This window comes from Myxocyprinus asiaticus, chromosome 17, assembly GCF_019703515.2.
Source record: "Myxocyprinus asiaticus isolate MX2 ecotype Aquarium Trade chromosome 17, UBuf_Myxa_2, whole genome shotgun sequence".
Taxonomy (NCBI): Eukaryota; Metazoa; Chordata; class Actinopteri; order Cypriniformes; family Catostomidae; genus Myxocyprinus; species Myxocyprinus asiaticus.
The window spans coordinates 22,585,302-22,604,077 of NC_059360.1; the positions used below are offsets into that span (position 1 = coordinate 22,585,302).

Below are 18,776 nucleotides of genomic sequence, written 5' to 3' on the forward strand. Positions count from 1 at the left end.
TCTTTTTTTAAAAAAGGGAAAATATTACACATATATGTTCGGGTCATTTTTGACCTGCTAACATCACAAGTGTGACTCACAAACGAACAGTGCACAAGGGTTAAAATTAGCATTAACCAAGATTAATAAATGCTGTAAAAGTATTGTTCATTGCTAGTTTATGTTAACTAATGTTAACAAATAAAACCTTATTGTAAAGTGTTCAGTTTAATGTGAAACAGAGAGGAAAATCAATGGTCTTTAAGATTGGAGTGATAGTTGGCTAATGGCTAGTAATTCAGAATATTTGGGACCTGATATGAACAAGAAGTTTTAAAAACATAAACATAGAAATTGCAAACTATTGTGGCCACAAGAAAACACATTTATTATAGGCATGTTGAGATGCAAACATTTTGACACTTCCTGAAAAATCATATTAAACACTACTTTTTAACAATAAAGCATGGTGAAATTAAGATTATATATATATATATATATATATATATATATATATATATATATATATATATATATATATTAAGTGAGCAAATGGCTTGCAAATAAATACAAATACAATACAATAAAAAAATTTAGACAACTCCTACTTGCAAATATCTTTACAGAAGTTTAATTACAGCTCTTCTGCACTAAATTAAGCCAACTGGAAACAGAAGCAATGCAAAAAGGTAAACCGTGTTTAATAGTACTAGAGCACTTATCCTGATGGTACCTGATGTGTAGATCATATGCTAATATATCTATATATATCTATATATATCTATATCTATATATCTATATATCTATATATATATATATATCATTTAAAAATGCTAACTAGTAGCTACAGTTTATCAAGGACATTTTAGACACAAAGTCAATGACAGCTTATTCATTAACTACTGCACAGCAGTAGGTTATTTAAATTGCTATTTCTTCAGCAGATTTAATTGTCCAAAAATGTATTTACAGAAGTTCAGGTTCATAAATAGAAGAAAACTGAATTGCTGTTCAATACAAGATCATTTTCTTTTCCTTTCTTTTCATTATTATTGATTTAATCAATCAAATTAAATTGGTCAGTCTTATTGAGCAAGATTCCTCGTTTTGCTTCAGAAATTCCATGGTTACTGTGTAACAGATGAGTAGTGTAAACATCCTGTTTGTTGTCACAGTAAGTTAACACAGCGACGAGTTATACTATTTCCACAGTCACTGTATGGTACAACGCTCATGGGCCTGCTCCTCATTGGCAGGGCCACTGGAGGTCTGTGATTTTCTTTTTCCTTTAGATGGGGCAGCTGATCCATGATCTATAATATGCTGCAGTAGGTCTTTACTCTCACTAGGTGGCAGGTTGTAGAAGAAGTACTGTGGTGCCATCTGAATGAACCTGCCAGAAGCAAACAGAAACAAATCCGCAAAATCAGAATGTACCGAAGAACTGTTTCAAAATGCACCAGGAAAGAAAGAAAACAATTATTTTTATTATTAAAAAGGCTATAAACAAAACTTCAATATTGGCCCAAGAAATTTAGCTCAGCAATTTTGTAAACTGGACTTTGTAAGCTAATTTAAATGTATTATCAAGAGATAATTAATGATTAATTATTTACAAATGACTATTTTACATGATAAGATTGTAACTCTTTTTAGTAAACATCAAAAGCATAAAAATGTGTCATGATATTTAAAGGAGACACTTTCACAGATTATAAATCTGCATCAGAAATGTTCAAAAACAAGCACCAATTCAATTTAATTCAGTTTTATTAGGTTTATTTTTATAGTGCTTTTTACAACAGATATTACCTACACTTTAAGGGAATATTCCAGGTTCAATACAAGTTAAGAAAAGTTGATAGCATTTGAGGCATAATGTTGATTTCCACATAAAATAATTTTGACTCGTCCCTCCTTTTCTTTAAAAAAACAGAAATTGAGGTTACAGTGAGACACTTACGATGGAGGTGAATGGGGACAATTTTTGGAGGGTTTAAAGGCAAAAATGTGAAGCTTATAATTTTATAAAACTGCTATTTGAGCTGTAAAGTTGTTTAAATTGCCATTTTTACAGTCATTTTAGGGTTTGTTGACATTACATCATCATTGTCAAGTTGTAAAATGTACTATAACTTTATAGAGAAAAGGTTAGTAAGCAATTTTATCACACCTAAATCATGTTAACATGCATACTGTTTACATCTTGCAGCTATACATTTGAAACAATGAGTATTTTAATGTTTATGGATTGGCCCCTTTCACTTCCATTGTAAGTGACTCACTGTAAACCAGCTTTTTTGCTTTAAAAAAAAAAAAAAAAAAAAAAAAGGAGGGGTGAGTTAAAATAAATTTTTGTGGTAATCAGTATTATGCCACAAATGCTGTCGATTGAGCTTAACTTCTGTTGAACCCAGAATATTCCTTTAAGATCAATCTCTGTGTAAGCAGGGTGATCTTTTGTAGGTTAAGCCTCTTTCCTCTTTCTGTGCTGTGGCAAAGTGTTACACTTTTGTCCCACAAGCAGGTAAGCTGATGAACTACTGCAAAGTATTATCAGTTTGACAGAAGCTTTTGTTTTGTATAATAAACTAAAAGTTCATAGTTCATAGTCAATATTTTTCATAGTTTTTTTTCAGAGTCTTTATTATAAGCAGTAATTCTCATTTTGTTACATCGTCTAAACCCACAAAGCATAAATAGTTCCAAAGACTCTACTCACTCGTGCGCTGAGATCTGGGAGATGGTTTTGATGCAGTTGTTCTCGGACAGTGTGTGCTCATGGTACAGAACCCACTCTGGCAGGTTCTTCTTGTGCATCTCGGTTCCGTAGCCAGACAGTGGGTGGATCTGAGCCACATGTTTATGTGTTAGCATGAAGTAATTCCCTGACCCATCAATGTCCCTTGCCACCTGGAATACCCCACATAGAGATTAAACAATGGGAAATGCATTAGGAATGCATAGTGTTTTAGAAGTAAGGCCTTTTTAAAGCTTTGAACACATGTAGAAATGTCAATTGGACTATGCCATTTACTAATCTGTCTTATTAATAGATTTTCATATCCTAAAGCAATAATTTGAGTGAGAATTACTCCTGATTTTCACTGGCTTGTATTAACAGTCTCATCTCAGTGAATTTGAAAGAGAGATTTTCCCTTTTAATCCACTTTCTTGTTCAGATTTAATTTTAGAGCTTTGATCATTAGGGAGATACTCTAGTAACTATGGATGTTTCCAAAGTATGTATTTTTAAAATATTGTTACGTACAGTATGTTATCTAATTTTTGTATGCATACCTGCATGAAGAAGCCAGCAAGTAGTGCACGTTTGATGTTCAGGGTGTTGCTTTTAGAGCCAAAGGCTGGAAGGGACAATGGCAGCTCTAAATGTTTCAGAATTTCTGTTAGCTCAGATCGAATCGCATCTGCTGTTTGAAGAGCAGCCAGACTGAGGAAATGATCTTCACACCAGCGTTCCATGCGAGAGTCTGAAAGAGAGTGCATTAGAAAGGGTTCCTCAACTAATGTGAAACTTAAACGCATAAATTAAGTTTTTGCAGTCTGACACATTGAGACTGATGTAAAAGTGTAAATGAATATTCTTGATTAGGTACAGTGCATTGAGGCTTTGGCAAAATAATGGGACACTTTTGTTTGTCTGTTAGTCTACATATTAGGGTGAATTCAGGTAAATTGGGCCACTTTTTGTCAGTCATCTCAATGACATAAAGGGGCCCAAATACCAAAATTCACCCCACTGTCTTGGGTTGGGTTTCACAAAAGCAGTGTAAGCCTAAGTAGAACGTGGAAACCATTGGCGTCAATGGTCTCTACGATCAACGTAAGCTTGCGATGCTTTTGAGAAACGCAGCCCTGTTTGATTAACAATAATGACTTGATTCACAAATAATTACAGAGTTTGCATATTAATTACAGATGTTTATAGGCTAATTCTATAATTGATTTGATACACAAATTAAACTTACATGGCCCTTCATTAGCATATTTGTAGGCATTATAGATGTTTATAAGGGTAAAGTGGTCTCCCTCTGCATGCTGGAACCTCTGATGGCATAGTAAGGCTTTCTGTCTCAACTCCACTGGGGGTGTAATAAAACAGCTCGGAGCTAAATAAGAAAGAAAAAAAGGTAAGAAAAAGATTTACAATCAATAAAATGTGTAATAGTTATTTAAAGGCCCAGCAGAACTAGCTGAACTTGCAAACAAATGGAATTTGATTATGCTACAAATAAGACAGTAGTTCTGTCAGCTCCGTGGATTTCAATTCATTCTGTAGAATTCAAATGCACAAAAAAAAATTTCCTGGCAAGTTCAGTAAGCTAAATGTCACATTATCCACCAAGAACATATGCCTATTCAAGTGAAAACACCAGAGATGGGAAAATGAAAACAGGCTTCCGTTATGAATCGTGGAACAAGAAAAAGGTGGATAGGTAAACCGAGTGAACTGTAAACCTGTTAAAAAGGGATTACCTGTTAGCATGGCAGCGATGGTCAGCACTTCAAGCACACAGTCAAACTCGCAAGACGCAAGCATAGTCTTAGCCATCTGTGGCTCCAGAGGAAACTCTGACATGATAATTCCAATCTCAGACAGATTCCCGTCATCATCCAACGCAGCAAGATAGTCAAGCTCCTCTAAAGCTTGCATAAGACCTTCTGGATCTACAGGGGAGTGAATTAAAATGTAATATATTTAAAAATATTCACTGCAATCAGTGGCACACAGACACATTCCACAGCAGGTATCCCCTTCAAATAATGCATGAAAATTAGAGGAATCTTTGCAGTTCCTTAAATCAAATACATAGTGTAAAAAATAAGATGTTTTTTTTTTTTTTACTTTATTCTTGGCAAGCTAAAAAAAGGGAGAAAAAATGTTAAAATAATATCCCAGGTTCAGTACAAGTTAGGCTCAATCGACAATATTTGTGGCATAATGTTGATTACCACAAAAAATTATTTTGATGTCCCCCTCCCAGCTAAAAGCTGGTTTAGAGTGAGACACTTACAATGGAAGTGAATGGGGCCAATCCGTAAACATTAAAATACTCACTGTTTCAAAAGTATAGCCACAAGACGTAAATAATATGTGTTTACATGATTTTAGTGTGATAAAATCACTTACTAACCTTTTCTGTGTAAAGTTATAGCCATTTTTACTACTTTGTTGCCAAGACTATGTAATGTCAACAAACACTAAAACCCTAAAATGACTGTAAAAATTACGATTTAAAGAACTTTACAGCTCAAATAACACATGAGTTTTAACAGAAGAATTAATGTGTGCTTTTATAAAGTTATACGCTTCACATTTCTGCGTTTAAACCCTCCAAAAATGGGCCCCATTCACTTCCTTTGTAATTGCTTCACTGTCACTTCGATTTTTGCTTTTTTCAAAGAAAAGAAGGGATGAGTTGAAATTATTTTTTGTGGTAATAAACATTATGCCACAAATGCTGTCAATTAGGCTTAACTTTTATTGAACCTGGAATATTCCTTTAAGAGGCATACAATCAACAAACTCAACCTTTTCAAATGTGGCATTAATTTATTGTAGAAAAAATATACCAAATAGTTTCAATTTTGCAAAAATAAAGTGTACCAGAGGTTCTCAAATGGTTGTGACCCCAAAAATAGTTGCAGGTCTGTTCTGGTTGCAGACAGTAAGGAAATGGCAAAAATAAAATGTAACATTGTTACATTACATATGTAGTTAGAAAAGCAAAATAAATAGGCTTTTCAACTTTTAAAAGGGAGGAAAAACACCTCCAAATCCATTAAAACTTTACAATTCTTTGGTGCAAATTCACCTGTCATTTGGTAGAAGCTAGACAAATTAAGCAGATGATGTGAACAAAACAACAGAAAACTACTCTCCATGCCCAACCACAATGTGTTTTGTATATTAAATGATGCTCATAATAACTGACTTCACAATAACCCTTCATAATAATACATTTCAATATAGTTAAGTACTGTGACAGTACAGACACTACTATGTTAGAGTAAACAGACAATACACACTGAGTAATTTGTAGTTTTAACTGAGGCTACATAACAAAAGCGCCTCACATATTTCCTCTAGTCCATCATCAGTTCAAGTTCATCTAGTTCATCACACTATTTTGCTTTCACAGAAATTCTGTTGTCGTAGCTCCACTAATGATGTGCCTGCTCATCTGACTGGAGGGTGTTATGGAAGCAGGTTATCTCTAGAACAATGAACCCAGTCAGAGTGCTGTCGGCTCAGCTAAAGCACGGCTCACCACCTCTTAATACCAGCAGCACACAGGATAGGCCCATCTGTACCCGTACTGTGAGCCAAGAGAACCGGGCCGATCCCAGATTTGCTTGGCTGCTGTAAACAGCGAGTTGTAAACAGCTTGTTTGTGTTCAGGTCTCTCAGAGATGGACTGATATGTGTTTGAATGATTGAATATCTTGAATGTGTTGGAAACATAAACACTCACTGAGCACATTATTAGGTACACCTGTACACAGTGTTGGCACCAAGATGAATTACTTAGGAGGGCATTTGAAATTTCTAGGGGGGGCACACATTCACTTTACCATAACTGTAGCTACTGTAACGCAACTAAAATGACTGATGGTGTTTAGTGATGTCATCATTATACGGTTTCACCATTGACCGTGATTAAAAATGGCACGGCTATTTAAGACAAGACATTTTTTATTCACACATGCCAAAAATATTATATATGTAATATATAAATTCATAATATAAAGGAGTTTTTCGTTGTAAGCCTAAAAGTGAAGATCTCTTGCGCTTGTGCCTGGCTGGTTACTGGCTGTTGTTACGAACTCCAAAATATAAGAAAGGAATTCGATCTACCAGTCTCATAACCATAAAAAGGGACTTAAATCATCTGTTTGGGAACATTTGATTAACTGACTGAAGATGATCGGATACAGACAGTCACAGAAGTCATATATAGGTACACATCCTACAAATGGGACAGGATGTGCAGCTGACACCCTAGGCTATTATCATCATCCTATTCAACATGCAGTGTTAGCAACTCAATATGATCGCTAGGGCATCATTGTGCCTTTCACCACATGAGCCAAAGTGCTCATACAACAGCTGTGGGAAAAAGAGAGAGACTAGGATGACCCAGACTTACCTCCAGACCTTCAGGCTGCCTGGAACACTTGGGAGAGTGAGCTGAAGCATCTTAATGCAATATCAATTCCCCGCTGCTACTCACCAGCTCCTACCAATGATGCACAATGAGACTACGACCTCCATGTGTTCTGCAATGCCTCAGAACAGGCATACAGGGCAGTGGCTTACCTAACAGTACACACAGAAGACGTCATTCATATCTCCTTTGAAATGGCCAGATCACGGGTTGCTCCTAAGAGGCAGCAGTCCATGGTCCACCTGGAGCTCTGTGTGTCATTAGCTGGAGCTCAGCTAGTAAAGCCCTTGAAGGATGAGATGATGATTTCCATCCATCAGATAATTCTGTGGACAGACTCTACAATGGTGCTAGAGTGGCTCCAGTCAGACTCCTGTAGATTCAAGGTGTTCGTCCAAACACGTGTTTCAGAAATACAAGAAATGACATACCACAATGCTTGGCGGTGTGTGGATACCCAACAAAATCCAGCTGATGACATAACAAGAGGTAAACCTCTTCAAAGTCTTGTTGAGCCTGGTCGATGGAATATGGGGCCATCATTCCTAAAACTTGAGTTAAGAATGCTGGCCTAAAAGACCTGAACCTGTGATGATAGATGGAGCATCTGAAATGAAAGGTCTCACCTTCTGCTGCTTAACTGCTCTGGAAACAGTCTCTCCCCTGCCCGATGCCACCCAGTTCAGTACCTAGAAGGAACTTGCAGAAGCGACTCTGCAAGCCTGTCAAGGGGTGGCAGAGGATCCTTCAAACAACCAGCCCATTAGTCATCGAGAGGCAGAAGCTGTACTGCTGAGAAGGTGTCAAGCTCAAAGCTTCCCTACACAGAAACCCATTCCCAACAACAGTCAGCTAATCTGTCTTGCTCCAGAGTGGGATCCAGTAACCAACATGCTCAGAGTTGGAGGACGATTGCGGAGGCTGGAGAACATAGATATAAACAAATACACCCCATTGTGCTGGATCCACAACATCCAGCTACAGAACTTCTCATTAAAGAGTTTGATTAGTGTTTGTTGCATCCAGGCACAGAATGAGTGTACGCCGAGAGTCGGAGACAGTACTAGTTCTTGCGAGGGCGTCAAGCTGTCAAACATCATCAACTCAACTGCCCATCCTGTCAACGATGGAGAGCTCAGCCCAAGGTACCACATCTGCCACCTGAGCAGCTCAGACTTCTCTGTCCACCCTTCTATTCATCTGGAGTTGACTGTTTCGGACCTTATCTTGTCAAGATAAGCAGAAGGACTGAGAAGCGCTGGGGAGCTATCTTCTAATGTCTCACCACGAGAGCTGTCCACACTGAGCTCCTCAACTCCATGGATGTGGATGCCTTCCTACTTGCTCTTCAATGATTCATAGCAAGACGTGGCTGACTGAAAGAGATCAGGTCAGATTGTGGCACCAGCTTCCACAGTGCAGAGAGAGAACTGCGCAAAACTTTCGCAACAATGTAGCCACAGCTCAAAGAGCAGCTAGCAAACCATCAGATCCTCTTTAAATTTAACCCGCCTAACGGCCATCACTTCGGAGGTGTTTGGGAGTGAGAGGTCCGCTCCATTAAGGCTGTTCTCCGGGTGGCGATTGGAAGCCAGTCTGTCTCTGAAGATGTCCTGTCTACAGTCTTAATAGAGGTAGAGGGCATTCTGAATTCGAATCCCCTAGGATATGCCTCAGCAGATGTTGCAGATCCCATTACGCCTAACCTTCTCCTCATGGGGTGGCGGGATGCATCACTAACTCAGGTGGCCTATGCACCAGGAGATATGGGGTGGCGGATATGGCGCCACTGTCAAAACCTTGTGGACCAATTCTGGATCCTATTTACAAGGAACTATTTGCCCATGCTCCAGACATGCCAAAAGTGGCATAGAATATCAGGAGCTCTGGCAGTAGAATCAGTTGTCTTGATAATTGATCCACAACTCCCTAGAGCTCAGTGGCCCATTGGAAGAGTTACTAAGACTATTGTCAGTGAGGATGGATGTGTGAGAACAGCAGAAGTACTTGTTAAATGTAAAGTGTACACCAGGCCAGTTGCACGCCTAATTCAATTGCCAGCTTTTGAGAGTGACACCAAAGACACTTGAAGAATTCCCTTATATTGCACATTTGCTGCTCAAATGTGGGGGTGGTTGTTGTGAATTCTTCACACTGTAGATTTATTAGGACAGTTCTACATCCACAGACGTTGCACATCAGTCAATAGTGCACATCGCGCTGCTACATTAATGATGTATTCACAAAGCGAGTTACGCAATGGAACTTGCGTAACAGTTAAGCAGTTAAATTTGTTCAAGTACGTTCACAGATTCACACTGTCATCTGACACAGAGATTAATCAAATACAATGTAAGTGTCAATCATTGCATTTATCACCTTTCAATAGTAAATCGATCTAATTTCTTGACATATTTAATGTGTAGACTGGAGTATATAATGACATTATTGTTAAATTTGTGTTTTATTTTGGTGCACGTGTTAATGTGTATGCTAATTAGCCTGGTGGTAAAGCAGCTATTCTTAGCCATATTCAATCGGTTGTTTAGCTGAAATATTGAGACGTATTTGAAAATAATGTTATGTATCTGAATTTAGATGTTATATTGGAGCAAATATCAAGCATATTTGTTTATATTCTAAAGTGTAACATAATTTATATTTCAGTAAATGTTCTATGGTGCAATTTGAGCTATTGAAGGTATTATTTCATGTCATATTAAGATTGTTTGATATTGATGGTGATTGTAATAACCATGAACAAAGCACACAGAGAACTAATGTTTATTCCTATATTTCTTTATTCGTTTCAGAAAATAATCTGTCTGTATCTGTGAACTACACTGATGACTCTGTGCTCTCTGATTGAAACCCTGAGGCGGTCGATTACTTAAAAATACCAGTACAGTGGAAAAATCCCCAACACCTAGCAACCACATAGCGACACCCCAGCAATCACCCAGGAAACCTTAGAAACTCTATAGCAACAGAAAAAAGAACTGATTATACACAAAGCATCTCACCTGGTCTGTCAATGAAGTCACAATGACTCAGGCCAGCAATTTCCATGCGTTTTAGGAAGAGCACCGTGGAAGTGATGTCAGATTCAAGAATGTGAGGGACACTCTCAGCAGGAAGAGGTGTGTCCTCTTGATACAAACAGAAACACTTGCCTGTGGAAAAGAAACAACTTGGATAACAGAGCCAAAATACTACAGGAAAAAGATCTGCGTGAAACAGTAGCAAGTGTCCTGCAGTTAAAATTAACATAAAGGTAGGTGATAATATTTAAAGTCGATATAAAAAACGTTCTAGGTTTTATTAATTGGTATCTACCCAATCCGTGCTGGTCTCCCAGCCTGACCGGTTGATAAGTGCCCAAAACCCCTCTTAAACAGAAACCAGACCAGCCTGATCAGGCTGAGAGACCAGAAAACCATCATAGTTTTTTTTTTTCCGCAGAGATTTTGTTGGTATCTACAATACCTAATAAGATGTGCAAACATCAAATAAATAATAACAGTCTCTGCGTTGTACACCTTTTGCTTGTTATTGAATTACACTGTGTAACAGTTTTGTTTGTGTTTTTTGGTTCCTGGGTAGTACGTTTTATTTCCTAATTGCTTATGCTTCAAACGTATAGAAAATGGCTATTATTCCCCACAAACTTTGCTTTTGTGACCAGGACAGTGATATTTTGAAATTTACCTATTTTCCAGAACATTCCAGATAGATTCATTGCTGAGTAAACTTGGAGTAACTTCTAGAACTTTCTAGAACTTTCCAGTAATATAAATACCAGTATAAATACAGGGGCCTTAAGCCCACCAGTTCAGTTTAGTTCCAGCTGCCTAAGTGGATACATATCTGAATTTTTCTGATATGGCATCAAGAGGCTGCAAGCATCCGGCAGACTCATTTTGCTATGTCTGCGGCCAATTTATCAAGACAAGAGCGAAAAAGTACTCTGTGAAAGCATCTGCTAAGATGTGTGAGGCCTACAAGGCATATATCGGCATGCCTGTCGGGGAACAAGACAAACCCTGGGCACTTCATTTCACCTGCAAGCACTGCAAAAAAACTCTGGAAGGTAAGATGGACAATTGTTGCTCGGAATTTTGTTATAAAATGTGTTGATTTTTAAAATTGTAAAAGTTTTTAATTTTAAAATGTTTTACAATTTTCAGTGTTATTGAAAAAAATATATAATATATGAAAAATGTTGCGAGAATCTCTTACACATTAGTCATGGCTGAAATAAATGTATTTTTGTAGGATGGTACAGAGGGGAAAAGAAAGCCATGAAGTTCGCTATTCCAAGAATTTTGCGGGAACCCACTGACCACTCAAGCAACTGCTACTTCTGCATGGTAGACACTTCCAAACGTTGGACTGGCAAGAATGCACCTGTTATCACCTTCCTTCATCCATCGCCCCGGTGCCACACTGCCATGAGCTCCCCATACCGACTCCATCGGAGAGAGAGCAGCCGTCTTTAGAAGAGAGCAGCAAGTCAGAGTGCGAGGAAGATGTTGTAGTTCCAGATGACAATTTCAGATGTGGAGCTGAGGAGAGAAACCCATACTACCCCAACCAAAAAGACCTCAACGATTTGATTAGAGATCTTGGTCTCACCAAGTCCAATGCCGAGCTTTTGACGTCTAGGCTCAAGCAATGGAACTTGCTGGATGAAAGTGTGCAAGTCGCAGATCAGAGGAAGCGTCACCAACCATTTTCCAGCTTCTTCACCCGTCAAGATGGGCTCTGCTTCTGCCACAATGTGACCAGTCTGTTCGAGGCAATCCGAATCGCCTGTAACCAGAATGATTGGCGCCTCTTCATTGACAGCTCATCCAGGAGCCTCAAAGCCGTGCTGCTCCATAATGGTAACAAGTACCAGTCTCATCCCCTGGCTCACTCGGTGCACCTCAAAGAGGATTACAACAGCATCAAGACCTTGCTGGACGCCTTGAAGTATGATGAGTACATTTGGGGGCTGATTCGTGAAAGTGATTTACAGTATAATCGTAAATCTCAAAAAACTACTCACTTCTAAATCTTTTGATTCATATGTTGTTTTTTTCTGACTTTATATGAACAAAAAGACACAAATTCGCCCATTTTCTCATTGGAAATAGGTAAATTTCAAAATATCACTGTCCTGGTCACAAAAGCAAAGTTTGTGGGGAATAATAGCCATTTTCTATACTTTTGAGGCATAAGCTATTAGGAAATAACACTTACTACCCAGGAACAAAAATTGTGTTACATAGTGTTATCTGTTTGATTTCTCACACATTGAGTATTCAGCTTTTTAGAATGCATAAAGTGCTCACCTGTTGGCCCTGCAAGTTGTTTGCGGCTCTCTGCTTGGCTCTTGCTGATTGATCGAATTACAATTGAGTTGGCTCTGATTCTAGGGTTGTACACCTGTCACGATAAAACATCACTATTTCAGGCACACCAATCACAATGCATATGATAGAGCTCATATAGAGCTCATAACAAATACATTCATAAGGGAACAGTCAATATAGCTGAAGAGATAAAAGCAAAATATATAAGCACTACGTACATATCTTTTTTGCACTCCAGCATCAATCACAAAGCGAATGCTGTGTACGGCCCAGAACAGATCCTCACTGGGGCTGCAGGTGAGGAAGACCCTCCTGCTCTTGCTCTCCTCAGAGAGTACTGAGAGACTGTCTCCTTGCTCAGGGCACAGAGACACAGGCACCAGCTCACCATGAGATAATGCAAGATTGGCACCCTCTCTCCGCAAAATGGCATGGGCACATTCAATCTCCTTGGAAATTGAAAGAGAAAGACAAGTTTCTTTTACCATGGAAACCTTTTTTCAATTCTATGCTAGATTCTTGAAAGAAGGCAGGGTGCTGACATTTATGTGACATAAAACTAAAGCACCATTAAAATAATTGTCAGCCCTTTGCATGGACCCCCAAAGGTTGAGATCAAATTTATTACATAGGCGTTACTCAATTAAGACATTAAACCTTGATCACAAAATGATCAATGATCACAAAAATGTGTGAAATCTATGATTTTCCCCCCTGCCTTTTATGTTGTAAGATTCTTTGTAAAGGAAGATTTTTAGAAGAACATCTCAGCTCTGTAGGTCCATATAATGCAAGTGAATGGTGACCAGACCTTTCAAGATCCAAAAATCACATAAAGGTAGAATAAATGTAATCCATATGACAATATGACATTCACTTGCATTGTATGTACCTACAGAGCTAGGAAATTCTTTTAAAAGTCTTCATTTGTGTTCTGCTGAAGAAAGAAAGTCATACACATCTGAGAAGGCATGAGGGTAAGAAAATGATAAGAGAATTTTCATTTTTGGGTGAACTATTACTTTAAATGTAAGGTTTACCTGAAGGTGTAACCGTCAGAATTAATTTCCAACTAATCAAATATACAAAAATTTTATAATAATTATAAACCAAAATTAGAAATAAATTATACTAAATATAATTATTTTAATACATTTTTATTAATATTATATTAATGTAATAATATTACTTATTAAATTATAATTAAATTCTAATAAATATTTTATAAAATACATATATTTTAATAACTTTAATAATAAAGATTCAGAATGTAAATATAAAGCGTAACACATAAAAAAAATGTAATAATAAAAAATATAAAACATTATAAAGCACACAAAACATCATCAATTATAAAGGGAAACATCAAGCACTATCTCATCAATGAAAGTCTAAATGTCTTTTACTTGCTCAGTTGCCAGATATGTCACAATGTCTCCATTGTCTTGATTCTGATGTATCTCCAGAGCCAGTCTGAGAGCAGAGCATAGATAATCTTTCACACCTCCTCTCCCACTACCGTACACCACCTCACATGTTTGCGGCCCCTCCAGTCGGATCTGAGGGACACTTCCATAGTGCCGCAGCAGTTTCTCTGCGGAGTGAGGTGCAGTGAGGACGACCAGTCGAAGCTCTGGCCGTGTGTTGAGCACATCTTTGAGCAATCCAAGGAGCAGGTCGGTGCTGACCGTGCGCTCTTGGGCCTGATCAATGACCACCACACCATACTGCTCCAAAAAAGGGTCTGACATCATCTCATGGAGCAAAACATCATCTGTGCAGTATCTGCAAAAAAAAAAACAAAACAAAAAAACAATCTTACTTAAAAGAATATTTTATCTAAAAATGTAATTTCCATAATTATTTACATTCTAAACCCACATGACTTTCTTACTTCGGTGGAACACAAAAAGTGAATTTTTGAAGAATATCCTTTCTTATAAGAGTAAAAGGCAGACTTGGGCTGTTAAGAAAAAAAGTTAAAGTACCATGAAAGTGGTTCCTTCATGCAATATTCTAAGACTTCTGAAGACATACGATAGCTTTGTGTGAAGAACAGACAAAAAATGTAAAGGTTTTTATCATTTTGGACCTTGACAGCCCCAATGCCTATTCACTATCATTGTTTGAAAAAGAGAAGTGCGACTATTTTGCTAAACATCTCCTTTTGTGTCCCACGGAAGAAAGAATATCATGCCAGTTTATAATGGCATGAGAGTAAGTAAATGATGATAAATGATACTCAGTATAACAATCTACAAACATCTAACATAAAATAATGAGCTAAGTGGAGGCAAGCAGAGGTGACTGGATGATCATTTACTCTGGGAATTGTCTGTTTTTTCATTAAGGTCAGTGTTTTCATTAAGTCAGGCCCTCTCAGCTGTTCTAATCACTGTTCTAGGTCTTTGTCTGCCAGACTGACTTATGGCCACTCTGAAAGCTGTGATGAAGCATATGGGCAGCACAGAATCATGGCAGCTGCTGTGGAGACACTCAGACCGAACCCCCATCAGCCTTTTGTTAGCTTTTATATTGTTTAGCGAGACAGGCACCCATGAAAAGGAGACACACGTGTGGTGATATTAATGGGGGAGGGGCAGGATGTGGAACAGAGAGAAAAGAGTGTTCCTGTCCAGGGCAAATTACCAAATAATATATTGCACAATCTTTTTGTTATTGGCCAAGTTTAAACATCTCATACACATACCTCAATACAGTGTCAGCGGAGTAGCACGTCTGAAGTGGGATGCTGTATCCAACCTCATGGCCGATGTTCACGTCCATCTCATCAGCCACACGAAGGGCCAGTTCCACCGTGCCCTGCGGATGAATCTGAGTGCACACTACCATGCCATTCTGATACTGCGCAGACAGGCAAACCTCTGCACACCACTGAGGGATCTAAATAAGGATTAAGACAGATAACCACATGCTACAATGTTACTCACAAATAAGATACTGTACACTAAAAAGAAAAAAAATGTTTTTTACATTACTGAATCCAACTGAATATATTAGGTTATACTACAAAACTAATTTTAGGATCAGTTAGAAATAGCTCCTTAAAGGTGCACTCAGTATTTTTTTCCTCATTAAAAAGATAAACTCCTAAAGACATGAAATGTAATTTTGCAATATATGTAGGAAATCATGAGCACTCACATTAAAATGAAGACTCCAGTCATATCAGTAACCTTATAAAAGTTGTTTTAATCTACATGGAGAGGGTCCGTACGTGGGGGCTGCCATGTTAGAATCACATGACCAGCTGAATACTACTTTCTTAATCTCAGTAACCGTCCTGTTATTGGACACTTTCAGTCATTGATTAAAGTAATCATGGCTGACTGTGAATACTAAATTTCTACAATGGCATCTGAAACTGAAAACTATTGATTTTAAACGATGCTGCATCCAATCCGCTTGGTGTCAGTGTACGTCCAAGGTGACACAAAGACAAAAGTTACTGAGTGCATCTTTAAAGGACTATTCCGGGTTCAATACAAGTTAAGCTCAATGGACCATTTTCACACACCTGTTATGACGCGTTTCCGCCTTCTTTAACAACGTAAATGTAGCAAACTTTTTTATATTTCCACTTTTTTTAAAAATTTGTGTAAATTTATAACATTGTACTTTGTATTTTTCTCTAGGAGAACAAGTTTTAAAAAAATCAGTTACCACAGCTGCGATGAGGCTTCTAACACAGCTACTGAGGGAGAGACAGAAAATTTGCCTGTGTCTCTCTTCTTACTGCTGTTATTCAGTGCTGTATATTTTTTTATTCTTTTGCAAAGCTGTGAAAGCATAATCGTTGATTTTTTCTTTTGCTGTTGCAGCAAACGGGTAAGCAAAAATTAAATTTGCTGTGGTCTCCCATTCACGTTTAGCCAAGTATGACGACTTCCGCTTTGCACATGCGGACGTGTGAAAAGGGTCCATCAACAGCATTTGTGGCATTATGTTGATTTTCACAAAAAAATATTTAGACTCATCCGTTATTCTTAAAAAAAAAAAAAAAAGCAAAAATTGAGATTGCAGTGAGTGAGGCACTTACAATGGACTTTATTCACCCTAGCGCCATCTTTGATTTTTAGTGAGAATGACAACAAGGCTGTGAGGGATAGACTTCCATCTCTTCAATGGCACGCATGGTATAAAGCTGTAAAAAGCTCCTAGATCACATATGATTTTCCACAACTCATGCTGTCTGGAGTTTTTTTGTCTACTAAATGCTCTTGGAAAGATGCTTTTTCAACGTTTTGTCTGTGGAATGATCCAAAAACACTTTAAACTGCAGTACAGCCCATTGAAGAGACTGTACATCTATCCCTCACAGCCTCGTTGGCATTCCTGTCAAAAATCAAAGATGGTGCTGCTGTGAATAAGGTCTTTGGAGGGTTAAAGGCAGAAATGTGAATATTATAATTTTATAAAAGCACTTTCATTCTGTTAAAACGCATGTTTTTTTTGGAGCTGTAAAGTTGTTTAAATCATCATTTTTACAGTCATTTTAGGGCTTTAGGATTTGTTGAGATTACGTCGTCATGGCAATTAAGTTGTATAATTGGCTATAACTTTACACAGAAAAGGTTAGTAAGTGATTTTATCAAATTCAAATCTTGTGAACATGCATATTGTTTGTCTTGTGGCTATACTTTTGAAATAGTGAGTGCTGTTTATGGATTGGCCCCATCCACTTCCATTGTAAGGGCCTCACTGGAACTTTTTTTTTTTAAAGCCATCATTTATTTTTTGTGGTAATCAATATTATGCCACAAATGCTGTCGATTGAGCGTAACTTGTATTGAACCTGGAATATTCCTTTAAGCTAACAATTGCAGGTTACCACTTTTTACACTGTACATTAAGTAGACTAACTAATTTAAATGCTAACAGAGCAAGTATAGATGGTGAATACACTGTATCTGATGCAATGCATCAGAGTTCAAGGGTCTTCAAGTGATCAGCTGAATTCAGTTTAACAATCACTTCTATTCAGTTGAGTACAAAGTTCAGTTAAAGTTATTTAGAGATGAGTAAGGTTAATGATATGTGTGATACCTTTGGACATCTGGTCTTTTAAAAATCACACATATCATAATATGTGATCTTCAAAAGACTATAAAGTATTAAAAGTGATTAAAATGTTATAATAATTTATTGCAACTGTATATGTTATATATTTGTAATGTATTCAAAAATAATAGGCTATATAATCATATATTATTTCATACATTGTTATTTATATTCAAAATAATTATATATACTGTATATATTATTAACAACAATAACAAATATAATCCAAAAACTAACCTGAGTGCTTTGTCCTGTTTTGGCAGTTCCAGTCACTATCACAATCTGGCTTTTGAGCAGACTGTCCATAAACTCACATTTCACTCCCCACACCGGCAGACCTTTTCTTTCGCTTAATAGTTTATAATATCTTGAGGAAAAGGGGAGCCCATCAAACTGATTGAGCTCTAGCAGATCACCCGAATCAATATCTTGAGTTTCGGTGCTTTCAGAGAGTTTCTCCACATCTGTTGAAGGCTCCATTGCTCCTTATGCACCCCTCTCTTTAATTGTACAAATATTTTAAATGCAATGTGACTGCATCCGTTACGAGTTAATTGTGTGATATACCGTCTGTTTTAAATTAGGTCTAGAATGGGTTACCTCCAATTTTTAGGAACCCGCGCTCAGGAGGAAGAGAGTCTGTCTTTTGTATCATCAGTTGTCCCGCTCGGCGCACAAAATCGGTAGAGAGAGAGAGAGAGAGAGAGAGAGAGAGAGAGAGAGAGTTTGCAGCGGTCACGTGGTCATTTAATCCCATCACAATAGAGCCCAAATTGATGAAAGTGAGTGCAGGATAAAACTAAAACAGATTAACATTGGTCAGACTGGATATCCATGCACTGATCTGTTAAAACTCATGCAATACTCCCAATCTGGACACTCTTTGGACACTCGTGATTCGTGCGAATGAAAGATAAAGTGAAATGGTCCACCGGTTGCACGCACTGTCGCGCCAGTGCTGTCACCATGGCAACGGTAAAGCTGGCGGAGTCAGATGTGTGTGTGTGTGTGTGTGTGTGTGTGACTGTGGCAAACACACAGCAGTGGACTCCTACTTCAGCTATCATCCTCTTTATAGTGAATTTCTCTTATCAGGATAAGGACACATACGAGGCAACGATGAACCAATGTAAGTGAATTGCTTTATTGTAATTCTATTGTTTATTTG

General features: G+C 37.8%; 1 protein-coding gene across 1 annotated transcript; it reads right to left on the reverse strand.

The window, feature by feature from the left end:
* Window positions 1-354: 354 nt before the first annotated feature.
* On the reverse strand, window positions 355-18,247 carry LOC127455603 (putative pre-mRNA-splicing factor ATP-dependent RNA helicase DHX32). The gene is made up of 11 exons (XM_051723642.1): window positions 17,846-18,247; window positions 15,237-15,430; window positions 13,933-14,311; window positions 12,745-12,975; window positions 12,506-12,599; window positions 10,193-10,342; window positions 4,477-4,668; window positions 3,969-4,109; window positions 3,280-3,470; window positions 2,702-2,892; window positions 355-1,372 (listed from the first exon to the last, which is right to left on the reverse strand). Exons 1-11 carry the CDS (start codon window positions 18,086-18,088, stop codon window positions 1,192-1,194), a joined length of 2,187 nt encoding a protein of 728 aa, XP_051579602.1. The 5' UTR covers window positions 18,089-18,247; the 3' UTR covers window positions 355-1,191.
* Window positions 18,248-18,776: the final 529 nt, after the last annotated feature.